The 20,414-nt window shown below is 48.9% G+C and overlaps 1 protein-coding gene across 1 annotated transcript in view; it reads left to right on the top strand.

The window, feature by feature from the left end:
• Positions 1-2,361: 2,361 nt before the first annotated feature.
• taf1 (TAF1 RNA polymerase II, TATA box binding protein (TBP)-associated factor) overlaps positions 2,362-20,414 on the top strand; it is a 51,875-nt gene continuing 33,822 nt past the window's right edge. The window contains exons 1-14 of the mRNA XM_060912101.1: positions 2,362-2,632; positions 2,751-3,132; positions 3,301-3,406; positions 3,497-3,613; positions 5,486-5,614; positions 5,770-6,008; positions 6,146-6,367; positions 18,286-18,579; positions 18,674-18,842; positions 18,984-19,085; positions 19,470-19,637; positions 19,753-19,880; positions 20,019-20,126; positions 20,240-20,413. Coding sequence (XP_060768084.1) covers positions 3,019-3,132; positions 3,301-3,406; positions 3,497-3,613; positions 5,486-5,614; positions 5,770-6,008; positions 6,146-6,367; positions 18,286-18,579; positions 18,674-18,842; positions 18,984-19,085; positions 19,470-19,637; positions 19,753-19,880; positions 20,019-20,126; positions 20,240-20,413 — 2,070 coding nt within the window. The 5' untranslated portion in view covers positions 2,362-2,632; positions 2,751-3,018. The remainder of the gene's footprint in view (positions 2,633-2,750; positions 3,133-3,300; positions 3,407-3,496; positions 3,614-5,485; positions 5,615-5,769; positions 6,009-6,145; positions 6,368-18,285; positions 18,580-18,673; positions 18,843-18,983; positions 19,086-19,469; positions 19,638-19,752; positions 19,881-20,018; positions 20,127-20,239; position 20,414) is intronic.

The following is a 20,414-nucleotide window of genomic DNA, read 5'->3' as shown; positions in this document are numbered from 1 at the left end:
ATTATATTGGAATATATATTTCTCTGGATATGAATTAAACACAGCTACAATTTGGAAAACATTTTTAAACAAAAACACAGCCGAGAACATTTCACACTACAGACCTGGATTAAAAGTGAAGGGTTATCAAAATTGTCAATAAAATATTTCTCAGTCAAAATAAGTAAAATATAGGGAAAGTGTCATTGAATGAAATGTGTGGCCCCCAGCTCTATGTTTGGCTCCCCAAGGTCAGTGCTTGTGCCTATTCCAGAACACTCTGCTGTTACTGCTGAGGTTCCTGACAAAGAGCTGCTTTCAATAATGATCAATTTTTAAACAACATGCCACAATTTTAAAATATAAAATGTTAAAACATACCCCTCCCCCCCAACACCACCATCATGTATATTGGACAGTAGGCTAATGGGCCAAAAGAACCTGTTATTTCACAGTTTGTGACCCTGCCAACAATCAGCCAGATCAGAGGCAAGAGTATGGGCAAAATTGATGTGTTTTTTCTTTTTTCTTTTAAAATCTGGAAATATCGTAACCTCCCCTGTTTGAAAGACTACCAGCCGCCACTGCCTGGGGTCCTTTGTGACCTCACCGACTATTACACGCCTTGCTCTTGGAGTGATCTTTGTTGGTCGACCACTCCTGGGGAGGGTAACAATGGTATTGAATTTCCTCCATTTGTACACAATCTGTCTGACTGTGGATTGGTGGAGTCCAAACTCTTTAGAGATGGTTTTGTAACCTTTTCCAGCCTGATGAGCATCAACAACGCTTTTTCTGAGGTCCTCAGAAATCTCCTTTGTTCGTGCCATGATACACTTCCACAAACACGTGTTGTGAAGATCAGACTTTGATAGATCCCTGTTCTTTAAATAAAACAGGGTGCCCACTCACACCTGATTGTCATCCCATTGATTGAAAACACCTGACTTTAATTTCACCTCCAAATTAACTGCTAATCCTAGAGGTTCACATACTTTTGACACTCACAGATATGTAATCTCATCTCATTATCTGTAGCCGCTTTATCCTGTTCTACAGGGTCGCAGGCAAGCTGGAGCCTATCCCAGCTGACTCCGGGCGAAAGGCGGGGTACACCCTGGACAAGTCGCCAGGTCATCACAGGGCTGACACATAGACACAGACAACCATTCACACTCACATTCACACCTACGCTCAATTTAGAGTCACCAGTTAACCTAACCTGCATGTCTTTGGACTGTGGGGGAAACCGGAGCACCCGGAGGAAACCCATGCGGACACGGGGAGAACATGCAAACTCCACACAGAAAGGCCCTCGCCGGCCACGGGGCTCGAACCCGGACCTTCTTGCTGTGAGGCGACAGCGCTAACCACTACACCACCGTGCCGCCAGATATGTAATATTGGATCATTTTCCTCAATAAATAAATGACCAAGTATAATATTTTTGTCTCATTTGTTTCACTGGGTTCTCTTTATCTACTTTTAGGACTTGTGTGAAAATCTGATGACGTTTTAGGTCATATTTATGCAGAAATATAGAAAATTCTAAAAGGTTCACAAACTTTCAAGCACCACTATACATTGACGTGGCTAATCATCCTTTATGAATTGCAAAGGACGCAGCTGAACATGGCCAAGTCAAAGGCACACCAGGTGCTGCTGGCAGCCGCCATACACCTCATGTCTGACCACAGCTCAGATATTCACACCTATAAATAATTGAGAGTAGCCAGTTAACCTAACTGCATATCTTTGGACTGTGGGGGAAACCCATGGAGAACAAGCAAACTCCACACAGAAAGGCCTCTGTCTGCTGTTAGGCTCAAACCCAGAACCTTCTTGCTTTGAGACTATAGCACTAACCACTGCACCACCCATCAGGTGGTGAAGTTATGAAGTTACTGATGAAAACTGAGAATAGCAGAGGGCCGAGGGCTGAGCCTTGAGGGACAGAAGTGTTCACTGTTAAAACTCTGCCCTGAAAGTGCAACATGAACGGATCTTCCAGAGAAGCAGCTGATGATCCAGTAGCTTTGTTTTGATCCCCTTTGCCTTCAGTTTGGATAATATTGTGTAAAATACGAATATTGTAATATTATATAAAATAATAGATACTCCTGTTGATAGCTGTCTTGTAACCATTTATTTGTGCAGCAAACTGTAAGTTAAAATGAAACATTAATTGTGATGAGATGAAATGTCAGTGGAACACTGCAGTGTTGATGGTGTGTAAAATGGAGGCTGTCTGTGTTTCTGAAAGCAGGGATCAGTGGGAAGGCCAGGGATTGATTCATTTATTATCTTAAATACAGTATATACAGCATCATTTCGTGGGCGGGTCTTCCAAACCGGAAGTGAAGCTGTGGCGGAAACCGGAAATAGGCACAGTAAACACTAGGCTAGCAGCTCAGGAGCAGGACTGATCACCCACAGGCTCTCTGCAGAATTTATTTCATACTTACGTTTATGTACAATAAAAATATTATAACTGAAATCGGTAAGTTTTTGTTTTCACTGGAGACTCTGTTTAATGATTATCAGCGGGCGGCTCGGAGGAATCTGCCCTGAGTCAGTGCGCCTTTCCCGGCAGGACTGCAACTCGAGCCCGGGGATTGAGTCACGGCCTGGTGTAAACAGCTCGGGCACAGAGGTGAGCAAGGGATTATTATTATTATTATTATTATTATTATAAATGGAGGTTTGTGACTTCATTCATATAGAAGTTTTAATTAAAGTAACATTGACTCGTATTTTTTTTTTTTTTACAGTTGAAGCAGAATTCTAGTTTCCTCTGTGTCCAGGGAGCAGAATATTAGAGCTGACAAACACTTCTTACTTTATCATTCTGTACTGCACCTCTTCCTGTCTGGATGTTCTGGATGCGCCCTACGTAGTGCACAAGGGGAGGAAGGGAGCAAGTGTTTTGGGAAACATAGTGAATATAAATCATTATTGAGAGCTCACTGACTGAGGGGGAGGAGCTACAGTGCTGGAGGTTGATTGCTCTGGTTGCTGATTGGTTGATTGCTGTCCAGGATGTCAGACTCTGACAGTGAGGAGGATCAGGACCGCCCCTTCCACCTGACCGGCTTCCTGTTCGGAAACATCAACGAGGATGGACAGCTGGAGGACGACAGTGTCCTGGACATGGTGAGAAAAGAGGGCACACACAGAGAGAGAGAGATATTAATAACTGATCATCGTAAAAGAGGAAATCAGACAGAGATGAAGTGAGGGATGGAGAATAAAGAGACAGAGTAAAACATGTTCATTGTCCTGTTTTCTCTGTCTGTCTGTCTGTCTGTCTGTCTGTCTCAGGAGAGTAAGAAGCACTTGGCAGGTCTGGGCTCCCTTGGTCTGAGCGCGCTCATTACAGAGATCACTGCCACTGAGGAGGACACTGAGCAGAGCACTGACGCAGACGGTGTGTGTCTGAGAGAGAGAGAGAGAGAGGTCATTACTGAAGAAACTAGCAACTTGTTACGATTGTGTGTGTGTGTGTGTGTGTGTGTAGGCTGGGTGAAGAGCACTGAGGATGCAGTGGATTACTCAGACATCAGTGAAGTCGCTGAGGATGAAACCCGAAAATACAAACAAGCCATGAGTAGCATTCAGCTGTCACGCAGAACAGGTACACACACACACACACGCGCATGCACTGTACATGGGTGCAAGTTTTCCGGCATGTGCCGGAAGCTCCGTTTTTTTCGGTTCTGAAAAAGTCATTTTTCCAAATCGTGTAAATCCATTAAGATTTTTTTTTTGGGGGGGGGGTATGGGGTGGCCCTGTCACTGTCTCACTCTCAAAGGGCCAATGATTTTCCACGATCGCGGAAAACGGATGAAAATTAAGGAATTTTTATAGTGAAACATTGCTCGTGTGTCAAAGTGTAACTGCCGCTAACGCCCAAGCAGACATGCCTTTCCGGTCAAGGCAGCTTTGTCGGTGATTGTGATTGGCTTGTGGCACACCCAGCCAGCCAATGAGCTGCTTGTTTACAGATTCGCTCCCCGCATTGCAACCAGAATGGCAACCGCAAAAAAAACCCCGAATGCTCTGGTGGCCAAGGACGCCATATGGTTGCCAGTGGCGAGTGTGGATGTTGAGCGCTCCTGTTCCATGTATAAACATCTTCTAAATGACAGAAGATTCAGTCTCACGGAGACCAACACTAAACAACTTATGATGCTCGATCATAATGGCGATATCGAGCAGCGTTTCTCGGAACTCTGAGAGCGCGCAATGATTGATCTGCAAGGAATATTCAGGACTGTCATTACAATCAAAGTTAAACTATTCTCGTCTGTTTGAGAGTGCGTTCTGTGTTCTGTTAGGAAACATTGCTTCATGAGTTTGTGGTGGACTAAAAAAGATGGATATAGAGTAATATTTTTAAACAGTCAGTTATGAGTATTGTCATTACAGGCTCAGTAAGTATTACTGAATATTAATTTATCCCTATTATCCGTACTCTCAATATTATATTGAGATATTATATATGCTGTTATATTGCATATATTCTATATGAGAGGTTTTTAGTTAACGGTGATCCTAGTTTCTTGATTTATCTGTTATCAGTATGTCAAGTAAAATATCTTGAGTTGTCTCAATCTGTGATCCACTTTAATTTGTTTTATTAATGCAATTTATCAGCTTTCTGTCAGTGTAATTGTTTTATTATATATATTTTTTCATGAATGACTTCATCATGCAAAGGACCATTTGTGTCTAGAGATGCAATACTTTGAAACCCAAGTAAAATTATGCCAGCCAGAATTACTAAATTGTAGCCAAACAGAACAATTTTGAACTGAAATTGTGAAACGGAATTGAAATGGAATTTTTCATTGTCCGAAACGGAAAAAGGCAGATTTTGAAACGGAAAATCATTGGCTCTACTCTGAGCGTATTACCAGGTTACCGCGGTACAGTCTCTGCACGAGACAAATCTTTTCGTCTCGTCTTCGCCACAAACCTCATTCAATTTATACGCCGCTCACCGACGAGCGGTCCTGACTAGCCCGTTGTTTCACGGTGTTCTACATGTGTGAGATCATGTTTCACGCACGTAGCACGTTGTTTGACCAAATCAACACCACTATTCCTGTGTATATTGTAAAAAAGGTATCACAGCAAAAGCAGATTAAAAATGGTTGTTTCAACATTTAAATTAGTAGTTGCTAGATGTTTTGAAATATCAAGCCTTGTACTTGAAATATTATTTTAGATGAATTGATGAAATGTATTAAACATTTGATGTGAACATGCAAATCATATAACTATTAATATTATAAATGTTTGCATGAGAGACAACCATTTTAACATGTAATTTAAATTTTTTTCGAGCCCTAAGGGGGGCTCACCTCCCTTTGTAACCCCCTGCGTGGCTGCGCCATGCACGGCTGACCTTGTCAGACTTTTCAGGTTTTTGAAAATGTTATACTTGCGCCCATGACTGTATGCTTGTTTTAGAACTGTCTGGCTCATGTTCTGTGTGTGTAGATGATGATGATGATGATGATTATGATGCTGACTCTGAGGACATTGATGCTAAGCTCATGCCCCCACCCCCTCCACCAAGCCAGCCAATCACAGCGAAGAAAGAAGACCCGCCCACTCCGAGCTCCAGTGGTGAGATGGAACCACACACCATATACACACACACACCATACACACACACACACACACACACACCATACACACACACACCATACACACAATGACTGACTAGTTTGTCAGTTCAGAATGACGTTTAGATTTCTCTCTCTTTCTGTCTGTCTCTGTAGTGAGTGATGAAGGGGATGGTATTATTCTTCCCTCCATCATTGCTCCCTCCTCTGTTGGGGAGAAGGCGGAGTTTAGCAGCTCCTCAGACAGCGAAAGTGAATGTGATAGGCCGACGCCCACTGGAGGGGTGAGGCTTCAGTCCAGCCTCACACTCCCATTGGCTGGAATCATGCAGAAGGACACGGCTAAAACTCTGCCTCAAGTAACCGAGCTGTTCCCCGAGTTCAGACCGGGCCAGGTACACACACACACACACACACACACACTCGTGCTCTCTCTCTCTCTCACAGTCAGACACACATACACTTGCTGGGACTGTAACTGAATCAGGTTATTTCTTGTGTGTGTGTGTGTGTGTGTGTGTGTGCGTGTCAGGTTCTGCGGTTCCTGCGTCTCTTTGGTCCCGGTAAGAACATGCCGTCAGTGTGGCGTAGTGCTCGGAGAAAGAGGAAGAAGAAACACAAAGATGCACACTCGGAAACGCCCACTGCTGATGGTGAATCACACACTCCGGAGGGCGGAGACGAGAAGAAATCTGGATGGCATTATGAATACGCCCCGCCCCCTCCGCCAGAGCAGTGCCTGTCTGATGATGAGGTAGGACCCACACACAGAGAATGAAGTGCGCAGATGGTGGCGTTTATTGGAGCATAAAGTAGTGAATGATGTACTGAGCTCACAACAGTATTATTATTTATGATTATTATTATTTATATAGTGCTTTTCAAGCCAGGTGGCACAAAGTGTTTTACATTACGATAAATCAAATATAAGTAAAGGCACGATATTTTATGTCTGTTGGTGTGAATAAGTCGTGAGGGAGACGTCGCCTTGGCGGTATTAACAGCTGCACTGTCAGAAAGTAAAACATCCTTGAAGTGTTTGAGATGCACAGTCAGGTTAGTAGCTTTCCAAGCTCTTTCAGCCCCTCTGCGTTTTCTTCTCGGCACGCGGATCTCTTCACTAATCCAAGGGATCTCATGTCTTCTGTCTCTGACTTAGTTCACAAACAGAGTCTAAAACTGAAACACATGACTTGTTGAAGTTATCTACCAACTGTGGAGTGCAACCTGAATCCACAGCCATCAGGCTCGGGCAAGATGCAGGAAAAGGCAGAAGAGAGTTTTGCAGCAGGTTCCATATTTCCGATTCACGAATGACAACAACGACCAACATAAGAGACTTCTGGCAGAAGATACTTCAACATTAAAGGCTATAATGCTATGATCAGATACACAGATACCGTCAATCCTTGCGGAATACATCAGTAAACCAGATGTAAGCGCTGAATTGAAGGTGTGGCCACGGTGATGTGTCAGGCCTGTTACATGCTGCACCAAGTTATTCTGTTCTCGCTGGTTCTCATGAGCTTTGTCCGAAGGCATGAAACTGGACAGGGAACAGGACTGTGGGAGGAGAAAGCAGCAGAGGAGGAGTAGTTATAGGTTAAATGTGTAGAACCAGAATTTGTACTTGTACCAAGTACAATGACATTAAAAGGGGCACTGACAGATCTACCCCAGTTCAAGAGAGGGAGCTGCAACAACAACAACAGGGGCAAATGTCATATCGTCTGCTGTCGTACCAGCAGGTCTTGTTGACTCTAGCACCGGTCTGCAGAAGTATGTGTACACAGAAGACACACAAAAATGCACAAAAAGGCAAACTATAAGAGGAGGATAGAGAACCATCTCTTGGACAACAATCCACGGCAGGTATGGCAGGGCATACAGAGCATAACCAACTACAGAGGCCATGCAGTGACACCCAGAGGCTCAGATGTATCTCTGGCAGAGGAGCTGAACTGCTTTTTTGCACGCTTTGAGATACAACAGCACATAGTCACTCCACTGCTGCTGCACCAGCCCCCAACCCTCCCCCCCCCCCCCCCCCCCCCCACTCACTGTCGAGGAGCATGATGTGAGGCGGGTGCTCAGGGCAGCGAACCTCAGGAGAGCTGCTGGTCCAGACGGAGTGCTGGGGAAGGTGCTCAAGGCATGTGCTGACCAGCTCTCAAGAATTTTCACTTCCATCTTCAGCCTCTCCCTGTCACAAGTTGTCGTCCCATCCTGCCTGAAATCATCCATAATTGTCCCTGTTCCAAAGAAACCTACCATAGACAGCCTTAAGAACTATCGCCCAGTCGCTCTCACACCTGTCATCGCAAAGTGGTTTGAGAGGCTGGTTCAACATCATATCAAAGCATGTCTCCCTCCCAGCTTTGACCCACACTAGTATGCCTATCATACAAACAGATCTACTGAAGACGCCGTAGTCTCAGCTCTCCCCACTGCCCTATGCCGCCTGGAGCAGCAGGGGAGCTATGTGAGAATGCTCTTTGTAGACTACAGCTCGGCTTTTAACACCATCATTCCAGACATTCTAGTTGTCAAGCTGCTGGACTTGGGCATTCTCTCACTATATTCTCTCACTCTAACCCTAACCTGTTCCTGGATAAAGGACTTCCTGACAAATCACTCCCAGACAGTGAAACTCGGCCTCCACTTTTCCTCCAGCACACTCTGCACCGGCTCTCCCCAGGGCTGCGTGCTGAGCCCCCCTACTCTATTCCCTTGACACACACACACACACACCTGCACCCCTGCCTACCCTGGAAACACTTTTTTTTTTCCATTTAATTTAATTTTCTTCCGCTTATCCGGGGCCGGGTCGAGGAGGCAGCAGTCTGAGCATGGAAGCCCAAACTTCCCTCTCTCCAGACACCTCGGCCAGCTCCTCGGGAAGAACACCGAGGCGTTCCCAGGCCAGCTGAGAGACAGTCCCTCCAGCGTGTCCTGGGTCTTCCCCGGGACCTCCTCCCGGGGGGACATGCCTGGAACACTTCCCTAGGGAGGCGTCCAGGAGGCATCCGAAAGAGATGCCCAAGCCCAGGGTTTCCCATACATAGACCATTGTGTGGCACAGCGCCACACAATGGATTCCTATCGCCACACAATCAGACTCGCGATTTTGAAAAAAAAAAATTCCATTGCGTATCGTTCCGTTCATTCATAGTGCTCTTTCTTCTCCTTCACGCGCGCGTGCGCACACACCCACACACAGAGACAGAGAGAGACGGAGAGGCGTGTACACAGGCCTGCCATTGCGCATATACCCGGAGTGCAAGTAGGCCTGTTAGGCTAATTAAAAATAATGCAGCCTTCCCGATTCGCCTTCCGACCCCTTATTTTAAAAGGTAGCCTACGTCGTGCTCGTGATGAGCTTTATCATATCCTTCTTGGCTTACATGAAATGGACATCCCTGAATCAGGCTATAAACCAATTTTGATGCATACAGTAGCAGCTTGATGTGAGGAACCGGCCTTATTGCATTATCCCGTTTATCCCGCTTCAGCATTCATGCAAGTTATTAATAATGGCTTGACATTCACAATAAATAAGGATTTCCCACTAGCCTAAATAAAATGTTGTTATACTCGCGGGGATGCCTAGTTGATGCTATCTGAAGCATAAAATCTTAATATTTTAAGAAACATCTTTATTAGCTTTATTGGTGAAGTAGATAAACCATCGCTGCATCATTGATACGCACACACACTGGCAGCTGATTCGCTCACTCCTCCTCTCCACGCATACTGCTCGAGGGCTATCAAGAGGAAAACCCAATGCTGTGTGATATTTAGCACAGAGAAGACGGTCAATGATATCTGGAGTCTACCAAAGGTTAGTATGATGATGTACTGTGCTCAGACACACCTGCCCAGTATGTAATTCAGAAAAGGTAGCCTTATGCTAGCTTTATGAACTGCTAGCCTTATAACGTTATCAATATTGAACATCCAGCTGTCAGCCTATAACGTTGGAAATGCAGCAAAAAATGTGATAAAGATAAAATGTGGTAGTTGAGATAGGATGCCCGTCTCGTCGTCTTCCGCTTTATCCGGGACCGGGTCGTGGAGGCAGCAGTCTAAGCATGGAAGCCCAAACTTCCCTTTCCCCAGACACCTCGGCCAGCTCCTCGGGAAGAACACTGAGGCGTTCCCAGGCCAGCCGAGAGACATAGTCCCTCCAGCGTGTCCTGGGTCTTCCCCGGGGCCTCCTCCCGGGGGGACATGCCTGGAACACCTCCCCAGGGAGGCGTCCAGGAGGCATCCGAAAAAGATGCCCAAGCCACTTCAGCTGATTACTCTCGATGTGGAGGAGCAGCGGCTCTACTCCGAGCTCCTCCCGAGTGACTGTGCTTCTCACCCTATCTCTAAGGGAGTGCCCAGCCACCCTGCGAAGGAAACTCATTTCGGCCGCTTGTATCCGCGATCTTGTTCTTTCGGTCATTACCCAAAGCTCATGACCATAGGTGAGAGTCGGAACGTAGATCGACCAGTAAATTGAGAGCTTCGCCTTTTGGCTCAGCTCCTTCACCACGACGGACCGGTAAAGCGACCGCATCACTGCGGAGGCTGCACCGATCCGCCTGTCGATCTCATGCTCCATCCTTCCCTCACTCGTGAACAAGATCCCGAGATACTTAAACTCCTCCACTTGAGGCAGAACTTCTCCACCAACCTGAAGAGGGCAAGCCACCCTTTTCCGGTCGAGAACCATGGCCTCGGATTTGGAGGTGCTGATTCTCATCCCAGCCGCTTCACACTCGACTGAAAACCGCCCCAGTGCATGCTGGAGGTCCTAGTTTGAAGAAGCCAACAGGACACCATCATCCACAAAAAGCAGAGATGAAATCCTGTGGTTCCCAAACAGGATTCCTTCCGGCCCCTGACTGCGCCTAGAAATTCTGTCCATAAAAATTATGAACAGAACCGGTGACAAAGGGCAGCCCTGCCAGAGTCCAACATGCACTGGGAACAGGTCTGACTTACTGCCGGCAATGCGAACCAGACTCTTGCTCCGTTCGTACAGGGACCGGACAGCCCTTAGCAAAGAGCCCCGAACCCCATACTCCCGAAGCACCCCCCACAGAATACCACAGGGGACACAGTTGAATGCCTTCTCCGGATCCACAAAGCACATGTGGACTGGTTGGGCAAACTCCCATGAACCCTCGAGCACCCTATGAAGGGTATAGAGCTGGTCCAGTGTTCTGCGACCAGGACGAAAACCGCATTGTTCCTCCTGGATCCGAGGTTCGACTATCGGTCGAATTCTCCTCTCCAGTACCCTGGAGTAAACCTTCCCTGGGAGGCTGAGAAGTGTGATTCCCCTATAATTGGAGCACACTCTCCGGTCCCCTTTCTTAAAAAGAGGGACCACCACCCCAGTCTGCCACTCCAGAGGCACTGTCCCCGACCACCACGCGATGTTGCAGAGGCGTGTCAACGAAGACAGCCCCACAACATCCAGAGACTTGAGATACTCAGGGCGGATCTCATCCACCCCCGGTGCCTTGTCACTGAGGAGCTTGCAAACCACCTCAGTGACTTCGGCTTGGGTAATGGACGAGTCCACCTCTGAGTCATCAGCCTCAGTCTCCTCAATGGATGACATGACGGTGGGATTGAGGAGATCCTCAAAGTATTCCTTCCACCATCCGACAATGTCCCCAGTCGAGGTCAACAGCTCTGCACCCACACTGTAAACAGTGTTGGCAGAGTACTGCTTCCCCCTCCTGAGGCGCCGGACGGTTTGCCAGAATTTCTTCGAGGCCGACGGATAGTCCTTCTCCATGGCCTCCCCGAACTCCTCCCAGTTCCGAGTTTTTGCGTCCGCAACTGCCCGAGCTGCAGCACGCCTGGCCTGCCGATACCCGTCAGCTGCCTCAGGAGTCCCGGAGGTCAACATGGCCCGTTAGGACTCCTTCAGCTTGATGGCATCCCTTACTTCCGGTGTCCACCACCAGGTTCGGGGATTGCCGCCACGACAGGCACCAGAGACCTTGTGGCCACAGCTCCGAACAGCCGCGTCCACAATGGAGGTAGAGAACATGGTCCACTCGGACTCAATGTCCCCCGCCTCCCTCGGAAGCTGGGAAAAGCTCTCCCGGAGGTGGGAGTTAAAGACCTCCCCAACAGAGTGCTCGGCCAGACGTTCCCAGCAGACCCACACCATACGTTTGGGCCTGCCAGGTCTGTCCAGCTTCCGCCTCCGCCAGCGGATCCAACTCACCACCAAGTGGTGATCAGTTGACAGCTCAGCCCCTCTCTTCACCCGAGTGTCCAAGACATAGGGCCGGAGATCAGATGAAACGACAACAAAGTCGATCATCGACCTCCGACCTAAGGTGTCCTGGTGCCATGTGCACTTATGGACACCCCTATGCTCGAACATGGTGTTCGTTATGGACAAACCGTGACTAGCACAGAAGTCCAATAACAAAGCACCACTCGGGTTCAGATCGGGGAGGCCGTTCCTCCCAACCACGCCCCTCCAGGTGTCACTGTCGTCGCCCCCGTGAGCATTGAAGTCCCCCAGTAGCACAATGGAGTCCCCAGTCTGAGCACCCCTCAGTACCTCTCCCAGGGACTCCAAGAAGGCCGGATACTCTACACTGCTATTCGGCCCGTAGGCACAAACAACAGCAAGAGCCCTCTCCCCAATCCGAAGGTGCAGAGAGGCGACCCTCTCGTTCACTGGGGTAAACTCCAACACATGGCGGCTGAGCTGGGGAGCTATAAGCAAGCCCACACCAGCCCGCCACCGCTCACCATGGGCGACTCCAGAGAAGTGGAGAGTCCAGCCCCTCTCGAGGAGCTGGGTTCCAGAGCCCAAGCTGTGCGTGGAGGTGAGCCCAACTATCTCTAGCCAGTACCTCTCAACCTCCCGCACAAGCTCAGGCTCCCCCCCCCCCCCCCAGCAAAGTGACATTCCATGTCCCAACAGCTAGCCGCTGTGTCCGGGGATCAGGTCATCGAGGCCCCTGCCTTCGACTGCCACCCAATCCACACTGCACCGGCCCCCTACTGCTACCTCTGTGGGTGGTGAACCCACAGGAGGTTGGGCCCACGTCACCTCTTCGGGCTGAGCCCAGCCGGGCCCCATGGGCAAAGGCCCAGCCACCACGTGCTCACATGCGAGCCCCAACCCCGGGCTTGGCTCCAGGGTGGGGCCCCGGTTGCGCCATACCGGGCGACGTCACGGTCCTTGGTTGTTTCTCCATAAGGGTTTTGGTGAACTGCTCTTGGTCTGGCCTGTCACCTAGGACCTGTCTGCCTTGGGAAACCCTGACAGGGGCATAATGCCCCCGACAACATAGCTCCTAGGATCATTCAAGCACACAAACCCCTCCACCACAATAAGGTGGCAGTTCTAGGAGGGGTGTAGGATGCCCATAGGCTAATAATAACTTCGTATTTATTTGACTGTTATAATTTCATTGACTCTCAATGTTTGCTGCTTTAACCCAGATTAGTATTGGTTGAGGTAAGTGTTGAGTTCAATATTTAAAATAAAAACCTCCAACTTGTTTTTTGCAATTTATTCATTGAATGTCAACTAAAGAATGATTGAAAGATTGCCACCAAAAAGGCAAAAAACTAAACTTTAACTTCAATTTTGGTAAGTAATTTTCATAAATTTAAAAGACAGGTTTTCCACCAACATCAAGCCCAGCAAACTAATGGCCTGCCCTGTAATGTCAAGTTGGGTCGAGGAATGAAACCAGGCAGGGTTCTGGTAAAAATTGTTTTAGCTGTCTTCTCTTAAAGAACTTAAAAGAATTTAGATTGAACTGAATAATCTCAAATGCTTCTTGTAGCTTTAAAATAGTCCCAGCAGGTGACTCTGAAGAAAAATACTGTGTGTTTGAATACCGCCCGCTGTAAACACTTTGCATACACCCCAATGACCGACTCCACCGACCGCCACGACACCACCGCACACGATTCCCTCATCGGCACAGTGGAGCACCACACATTGCTACCTGGTCTGTGGGAAACACTGCGAGCCACCTCAGCTGATTCCTCTCAATGTGGAGGAGCGGCGGCTCTACTCCGAGCTCCTCCCAAGTGACTGTGCTTCTTACCCTATCTCTAAGGGAGCGCCCAGCCACCCTGCGAAGGAAACTCATTTCGGCCGCTTGTATCCGCGATCTTGTTCTTTCAGTCATTACCCAAAGCTCATGACCATAGGTGAGTGTCGGAACATAGATCGACCGGTAAATTGAGAGCTTTGTCTTTTGGCTCAGCTCCTTCACCACAACGGACCGGTAAAGCGACCGCATCACTGCGGAGGCTGCACCGATCCGCCTGTCAATCTCACGCTCCATCCTTCCCTCACTTGTGAACAAGATCCCGAGATGCTTAAACTCCTCCACTTGAGGCAGGACTTCTCCACCAACCTGAAGAGGGCAAGCCACCCTTTTCCGGTCGAGAACCTTGGACTTGGAGGTGTTGATCCTCATCCCAGCTGCTTCACACTTGACAGCAAACCGCCCCAGTGCATGCTGAAGGTCCTGGTTTGAAGAAGCCAACAGGACAACATCATCCACAAAAAGCAGAGATGAAATCCTGTGGTTCCCAAACAGGATTCCCTCTGGCCCCTGACTGCACCTAGAAATTCTGTCCGTAAAAATTATGAACAGAACCGGTGACAAAGGGCAGCCCTGCCAGAGTCCAACATGCACTGGGAACAGGTCTGACTTACTGCCAGCAATGCAAACCAGACTCCTGCTCCGTTTGTATAGGGATCGGACAGCCCTTAGCAAAGAGCCCCGAACCCCATACTCCCGAAGCACCCCCCACAGGATACCACGAGGGACACGGTCGAATGCCTTCTCCAGATCCACAAAGCACATGTGGACTGGTTGGGCAAACTCCCATGAACCCTCGAGCACCCTATGAAGGGTATAGAGCTGGTCCAGTGTTCCATGACCAGGACGAAAACCGCATTGTTCCTCCTGGATCCGAGGTTCGACTATTGGTCGAATTCTCCTCTCCAGTACCCTGGAGTAAACCTTCCCTGGGAGGCTGAGAAGTGTGATTCCCCTATATTTGGAGCACACTCTCCGGTCCCCTTTCTTAAAAAGAGGGACCACCACCCCCGTCTGCCACTCCAGAGGCACTGTCCTCAACTGCCATGCGATGTTGCAGAGGCGTGTCAACCAAGACAGCCCTACAATATCCAGAGACTTGAGATACTCAGGGTGGAACTCATCCACCCCTGGTGCCTTGCCACCGAGGAGCTTGCAAACCACCTCACTGACTTCGGCTTGTGCAATGGACAAGTCCAGCTCTGAGTCATCAGCCTCCGCTTCCTCAATGGAAGACGTGACGGTGGGATTGAGGAGATCCTCGAAGTATTCCTTCCACTGCCCGACAATGTCCCCAGTCGAGGTCAACAGCTCCCCACCTGCACTGTAAACAGTGGTGGCAGGGTTCTACTTCCCCCTCCTGAGGCACCAGATGGTTTGCCAGAATTTCCTCGAGGCCGACCGATAGTCCTTCTCCATGGCCTCACCGAACTCCTCCCAGTTCCGAGTCTTTGCCTCCGCAACTGCCCGAGCTGCGGCACGCCTGGCCTGCCGATACCCGTCAGCTGCCTCAGGAGTCCTGGAGGCCAACATGGCCCGTTAGGACTCCTTCTTCAGCTTGATGTCATCCCTTACTTCCGGTGTCCACCACCGGGTTCGGGGATTGCCGCCCCGACAGGCACCGGAGACCTTGTGGCCACAGCTCCGAACAGCCGCGTCCACAATGGAGGCAGAGAACATGGTCCACTCAGACTCAATGTCCCCCACCTCCCTCGGAAGCTGGGAGAAGCTCTCCCGGAGGTGGGAGTTAAAGTCCTCCCTGACAGCGTGCTCGGCCAGACTTTCCCAGCATACCCTCACCATACATTTGGGCCTGCCAGGTCTGTCTGGCTTCCTCCTCCACCAGCGGATCCAACACACCACCAGGTGGTGATCAGTTGACAGCTCAGCCCCTCTCTTCACCCGAGTGTCCAAGACATAGGGCCGGAGATCAGATGAAACGACAACAAAGTCGATCATCGACCTCCAACCTAAGGTCTCCTGGTGCCACGTGCACTTATGGACACCCCTATGCTCGAACATGGTGTTCGTTATGGACAAACTGTGACTAGCACAGAAGTCCAATAACAAAGCACCACTCAGGTTCAGATCGGGGAGGCCGTTCCTCCCAATCACACCCCTCCAAGGTGTCACTGTCATCGCCCACATGAGCGTTGAAGTCCCCCAGTAGAACAATGGAGTCCCCAGTCTTAGCACCTCTCAGTACCTCTCCCAGGGACTCCAAGAAAGCCGGATACTCTATACTGCTATTCGTCCCATAGGCACAAACAACAGCAAGAGCCCTTTCCCCGACCCGAAGGCGCAGAGAGGCGACCCTCTCGTTCACTGGGGTAAACTCCAACACATGGCGGCTGAGCTGGGGAGCTATAAGCAAGCCCACACCAGCCCGCTGCCGCTCACCGTGAGCGACTCCAGAGAAGTGGAGAGTCCAGCCCCTCTCGAGGAGCTGGGTTTCGGAGCCCAAGCTGTGCGTGGAGGTGAGCCCGACTATCTCTCTAGCAAGTACCTCTCAACCTCCCGCACAAACTCAGGCTCTTTCCCCCCCAGTGAAGTGACATTCCATGTCCCAACAGCTAGCCGCTGTGTTCAGGGATCAGGTCGTCGAGGCCCCTGCCTTTGACTGCCGCCCAATCCACACTGCACCAGCCCCCTGTGGACCTGTGGGCAAAGGCCCGGCCGCCAGACGCTCACATACGCGCCCCAACCCCGGGCCTGGCTCCAGGGTGGGGCCCTGGCTGCGCCATACCAGGCGAAGTCACGGTCCTTGATTTTTTGATTTCCATAAGTGGGTTTGGTGAACTGCTCTTGGTCTGGCCTGTCACCTAGGACCTGTCTGCCTTGGGAAACCCTAACAGGGGCGTAATGCCCCCGACAACATAGCTCCTAGGATCATTCAAGCACACAAACCCCTCCACCAAAATAAGGTGGCACTAGTAAATTTGCCGACGACCCCACGGTGGTTGGGCTGATCTCAGGAGGTGATGAGGTGGACTACAGGAACGAGGTCCTGAGGCTGACAGAGTGGTGTTCAACAAACCATGTTACCTAACATCTCAAACACTAAAGAAGTCATTGTTGACTTCAGGAAGAACAGAGCTGACCTCAGCCCCCTCTACATCAACGGTAACTGTTACCCCTTTTCCACCAAATCAGTTCCGGGGCTGGTTCAGGGCCAGTGCTGGTTCACAACTCGTTCAACTTGCGAGCCAGCTGAGAACCAGTTTGCTTTTCCATAGCTCGCGTTGCTAAGGGAAGCCACGTCAGTTACGTCGCTGTATACGTCAGTTACGTCGCTACGTTTGCATAAACCTTGGCGCGAATATCGAAGCAAAACAACACGGAAGAAGCAGCAGCAACAATGACAACAATAATAATAATGGATGACTTTGTGTTTGTACAGCTGCTGCTTCTCGTCGCTTAAAAATGGCGATCTTTTGTGGTCTTTATATTGTTGTTGGTCTTAACAACTCCGCCCGCCCCCACTGATGTAAGCGGTTCTTTCCTCTGGCCCAGCAGAGAGTTGGTGCTAGCCTGGAACTGGTTTTTCTGGCCCCAGAGCCAGTTCTTTGTCAGTGGAAACAGAAAACCCAGTTCCAAACTAAGCACTGGCCCCGAACCAGCCCTGGAACTGCTTTGGTGGAAAAGGGGCATGTGTAGAGAGGCTCAACACCTTCAGGTATCTCGGCACCCTCATCTCTGCAGACCTCGCCTGGTCTGCAAACACCACGACAGTTATCAAGAAGGTCCAGCAGCGGCTACACTTCCTGAGGGTGCTCAGGAAGAACAATCTGGATAGTAAGCTGCTGGAGACCTTCTACAGATCCTGCATTGAGATCCTGCTGACTTACAGCATCTCTGCGTGGTCCACCAGCTGCACTGAAGCAGATAGTAAGAAGCTGTAGAGAGTGGTTAAGACAGCACAGAAAATCATTGCCCACCCTACCCCCACCTTGGACGACCTCTACAACTCTTGCTGCCTCACCCGAGCAAGGAATATTGTTAAGGACAGTTCTCACCCGAGCCATCATTTGTTTGACCTGCTGCCCTCTGGGAGGCGCTACAGGTGCATCAGGTCCAGGACTAACAGACTCGAGAACAGTTGTATCTCTAGAGCCATAACCCTGTGAATGCCAACATGCACTAAACCCACTCCCTGTTGACTGTTCCGTATTATTTATTATCTGCCATTAATTATCCACCTCAATAGTGCAATAATAACAAATACAATATGCACTTTGTGTGTGTATAGTATATATTTTAAAGATGTATGTTGTGTGTGTGTGTGTTGTGTGCTTTGGGTACTGTTCTATTTTATGTGGTCTTGTGTGGGTTTTTTTTTTTTGTCTGTTCTATTCCTATGTGCTCTTGCACTTTTAAGGTCAGCTTTTAATTTTGTTGTACTTGGTACAGTGACACTCTGATTCTGTTTGTGACTTGCTCACAGCAGAATCAACAAGCTCATGAGAATTCAGTCATTTCAACACCGCTGTTATTTTTTTATATGGACACAGTGACTGCGTGTGTGTGTCTCTCTCTCTCTCTCTCTCTCTCTCTCTCTCTCTCTGTGTGTTTATAGATCTCCATGATGGCGCCGGTGGAGTGTAAGAGTGTGTCAGTGGTGTGTGAGGGTGAGGGTGTGTGTGAGTCGAGGCCGCGTGTAGCCGAGTGGCGCTACGGTCCGGCTCAGCTGTGGTACGACATGTTGGGCGTGCCCGAGGATGGGGTGGGATTTCACTATGGCCTCACACTGCGCCAGGACAACACTGACACACACACTGAAACACACGCAGATGCGCTCACTGAAACACACACCGATACACACACACCTGACGCAGAGCAGAGCAGCGAACAAGACAAGCAGCAATTTGAGGTCTGTGTATCTCTCTCTCACACACACACACACATACAGAGGTTTGTATACATACACATGTTTTCTCTGTGTGTGTGTGTGTGTGTGTGTGTAGCTGGAGGACGAGCTCTTCCTCATGGTCACACAGCTGCAGTGGGAGGACGACATCATCTGGAACGGAGAGGATGTGAAACACAAGGGCACTAAGACCCAGAGGGCCAGTCTGGCAGGGTGGCTTCCCTCCAGCATGACTCGCAATGCTAATGCTTACAACGCACAACAGGGTATATACACACATACATACGCACGCGCGCGCACACATACATACATACGTATATATATGCACATGCACTCACTAGCAGCAACACTTAGTGTCAGTATATTTCTTCTTCAGTGATCAGCCATGTCTGCTGTGTGTGTTTTAGGTCTGAGTCGGAGCAATTCCCAGCTGATACCCCCAACTCCACCCCCCATTCCCAAAACTCCCTCTATAACGGGCTCCAAACGTGATAAGCACAGTCAAGAAGGTGAGGAAACACTAAACACTGTGGGCGTGTCCCAAATCACGCCTCACTGCCCCAGTAAATATAATTACTCATTACTTCTCAATCATAACCTTTAATCTGAAAACCCCAACAATATATTATAACTATATAATAACTAAACTGTAACTAACTATATTAGAACTATAATTATAATTGTTATACATTATAACTGTATTATACCGGTCATATAATCTCGCTATATTAATCATACTGTAACTGATTAACTGTTATAACTGTACTATAACAGTTATTATAACTATACTATATATTATAACTCACAGACTTGAGTTTTATCCCATAATTCACGTTTTATCCTTATTGTACCATAATAAATCCCAATAAATAAATGTGTGTGTGTGTTTGTAGTTTCCCATGAGGGCGATGCGCTGTGGTACTCCATTTTCCCGATCGATAATGAGGAGCTTGTGTATGGACGATGGGAAGACATCATCATCTGGGACGATCAGAACATGGCCCATCTGCTGTCTCCTCCTGTCCTGACCCTTGACCCCAATGATGAGAACATCATACTGGGTAACCTTTAACCTTTTTTATCACACTCTGTCTCTTTTCTACATCAAAGCCCTTTTGATTTTTGATCCTGAATAAAAGTTAGTGTGTGTGTGTGTGTGCCTGTGTGTATATACAGAGATCCCCAGTGAGAAGGAGGAAAGGACATCTCACTCTCCATCTAAAGAGAATAAGAAGGAGTCGTCTCTGAAAAAGAGCCGCATTTTGCTCGGGAAAACGGGCGTCATTAAAGAGGAACCACAACAGGTTGAACACCCCCACCTGCCCGTTGTGGGCGTGTCCCAATCACTTAAAAAAATCTTTTTATTGTTAGTTTTTGACTGTGTGTATTGTGAGTGTCACAGTCCTCTGTGTGTGTGTGTGTGTGTGTGTGTGTGTGTGTAGAATATGTCCCAGCCAGAGGTTAAAGACCCTTGGAATCTGTCCAATGATGAGTTCTACTACCCCAAACAGCAGGGTCTGAGGGGCACGTTCGGGGGTAACATCATTCAGGTGGGGTAAAAATACACACACTGTCCTTGTCTTCCAGCAGCTACAGGTACATTAGTGTGAATTCCTCCTCTCTCTCTCTCTCTCTCTCTCTCTCTCTCTCTCTCTCTCTGCAGCACTCTATCCCGGCGTTGGAGTTGAGGCAGCCGTTCTTCCCGACCCACATGGGCCCAATGAAGCTGCGTCAGTTCCACCGTCCCTCACTCAAGAAGTACTCATTCGGTTCCCTGTCTCAGCCTGGACCTCACCCAGTGCAGCCCCTCCTCAAACACATCAAGAAGAAGGCTAAGG

Source organism: Neoarius graeffei, chromosome 28 (assembly GCF_027579695.1).
Source record: "Neoarius graeffei isolate fNeoGra1 chromosome 28, fNeoGra1.pri, whole genome shotgun sequence".
NCBI classification, from domain to species: domain Eukaryota; kingdom Metazoa; phylum Chordata; class Actinopteri; order Siluriformes; family Ariidae; genus Neoarius; species Neoarius graeffei.
Note: the sequence above shows the minus strand (reverse complement) of the source record. Positions and strands in the feature narration are given on the sequence as shown.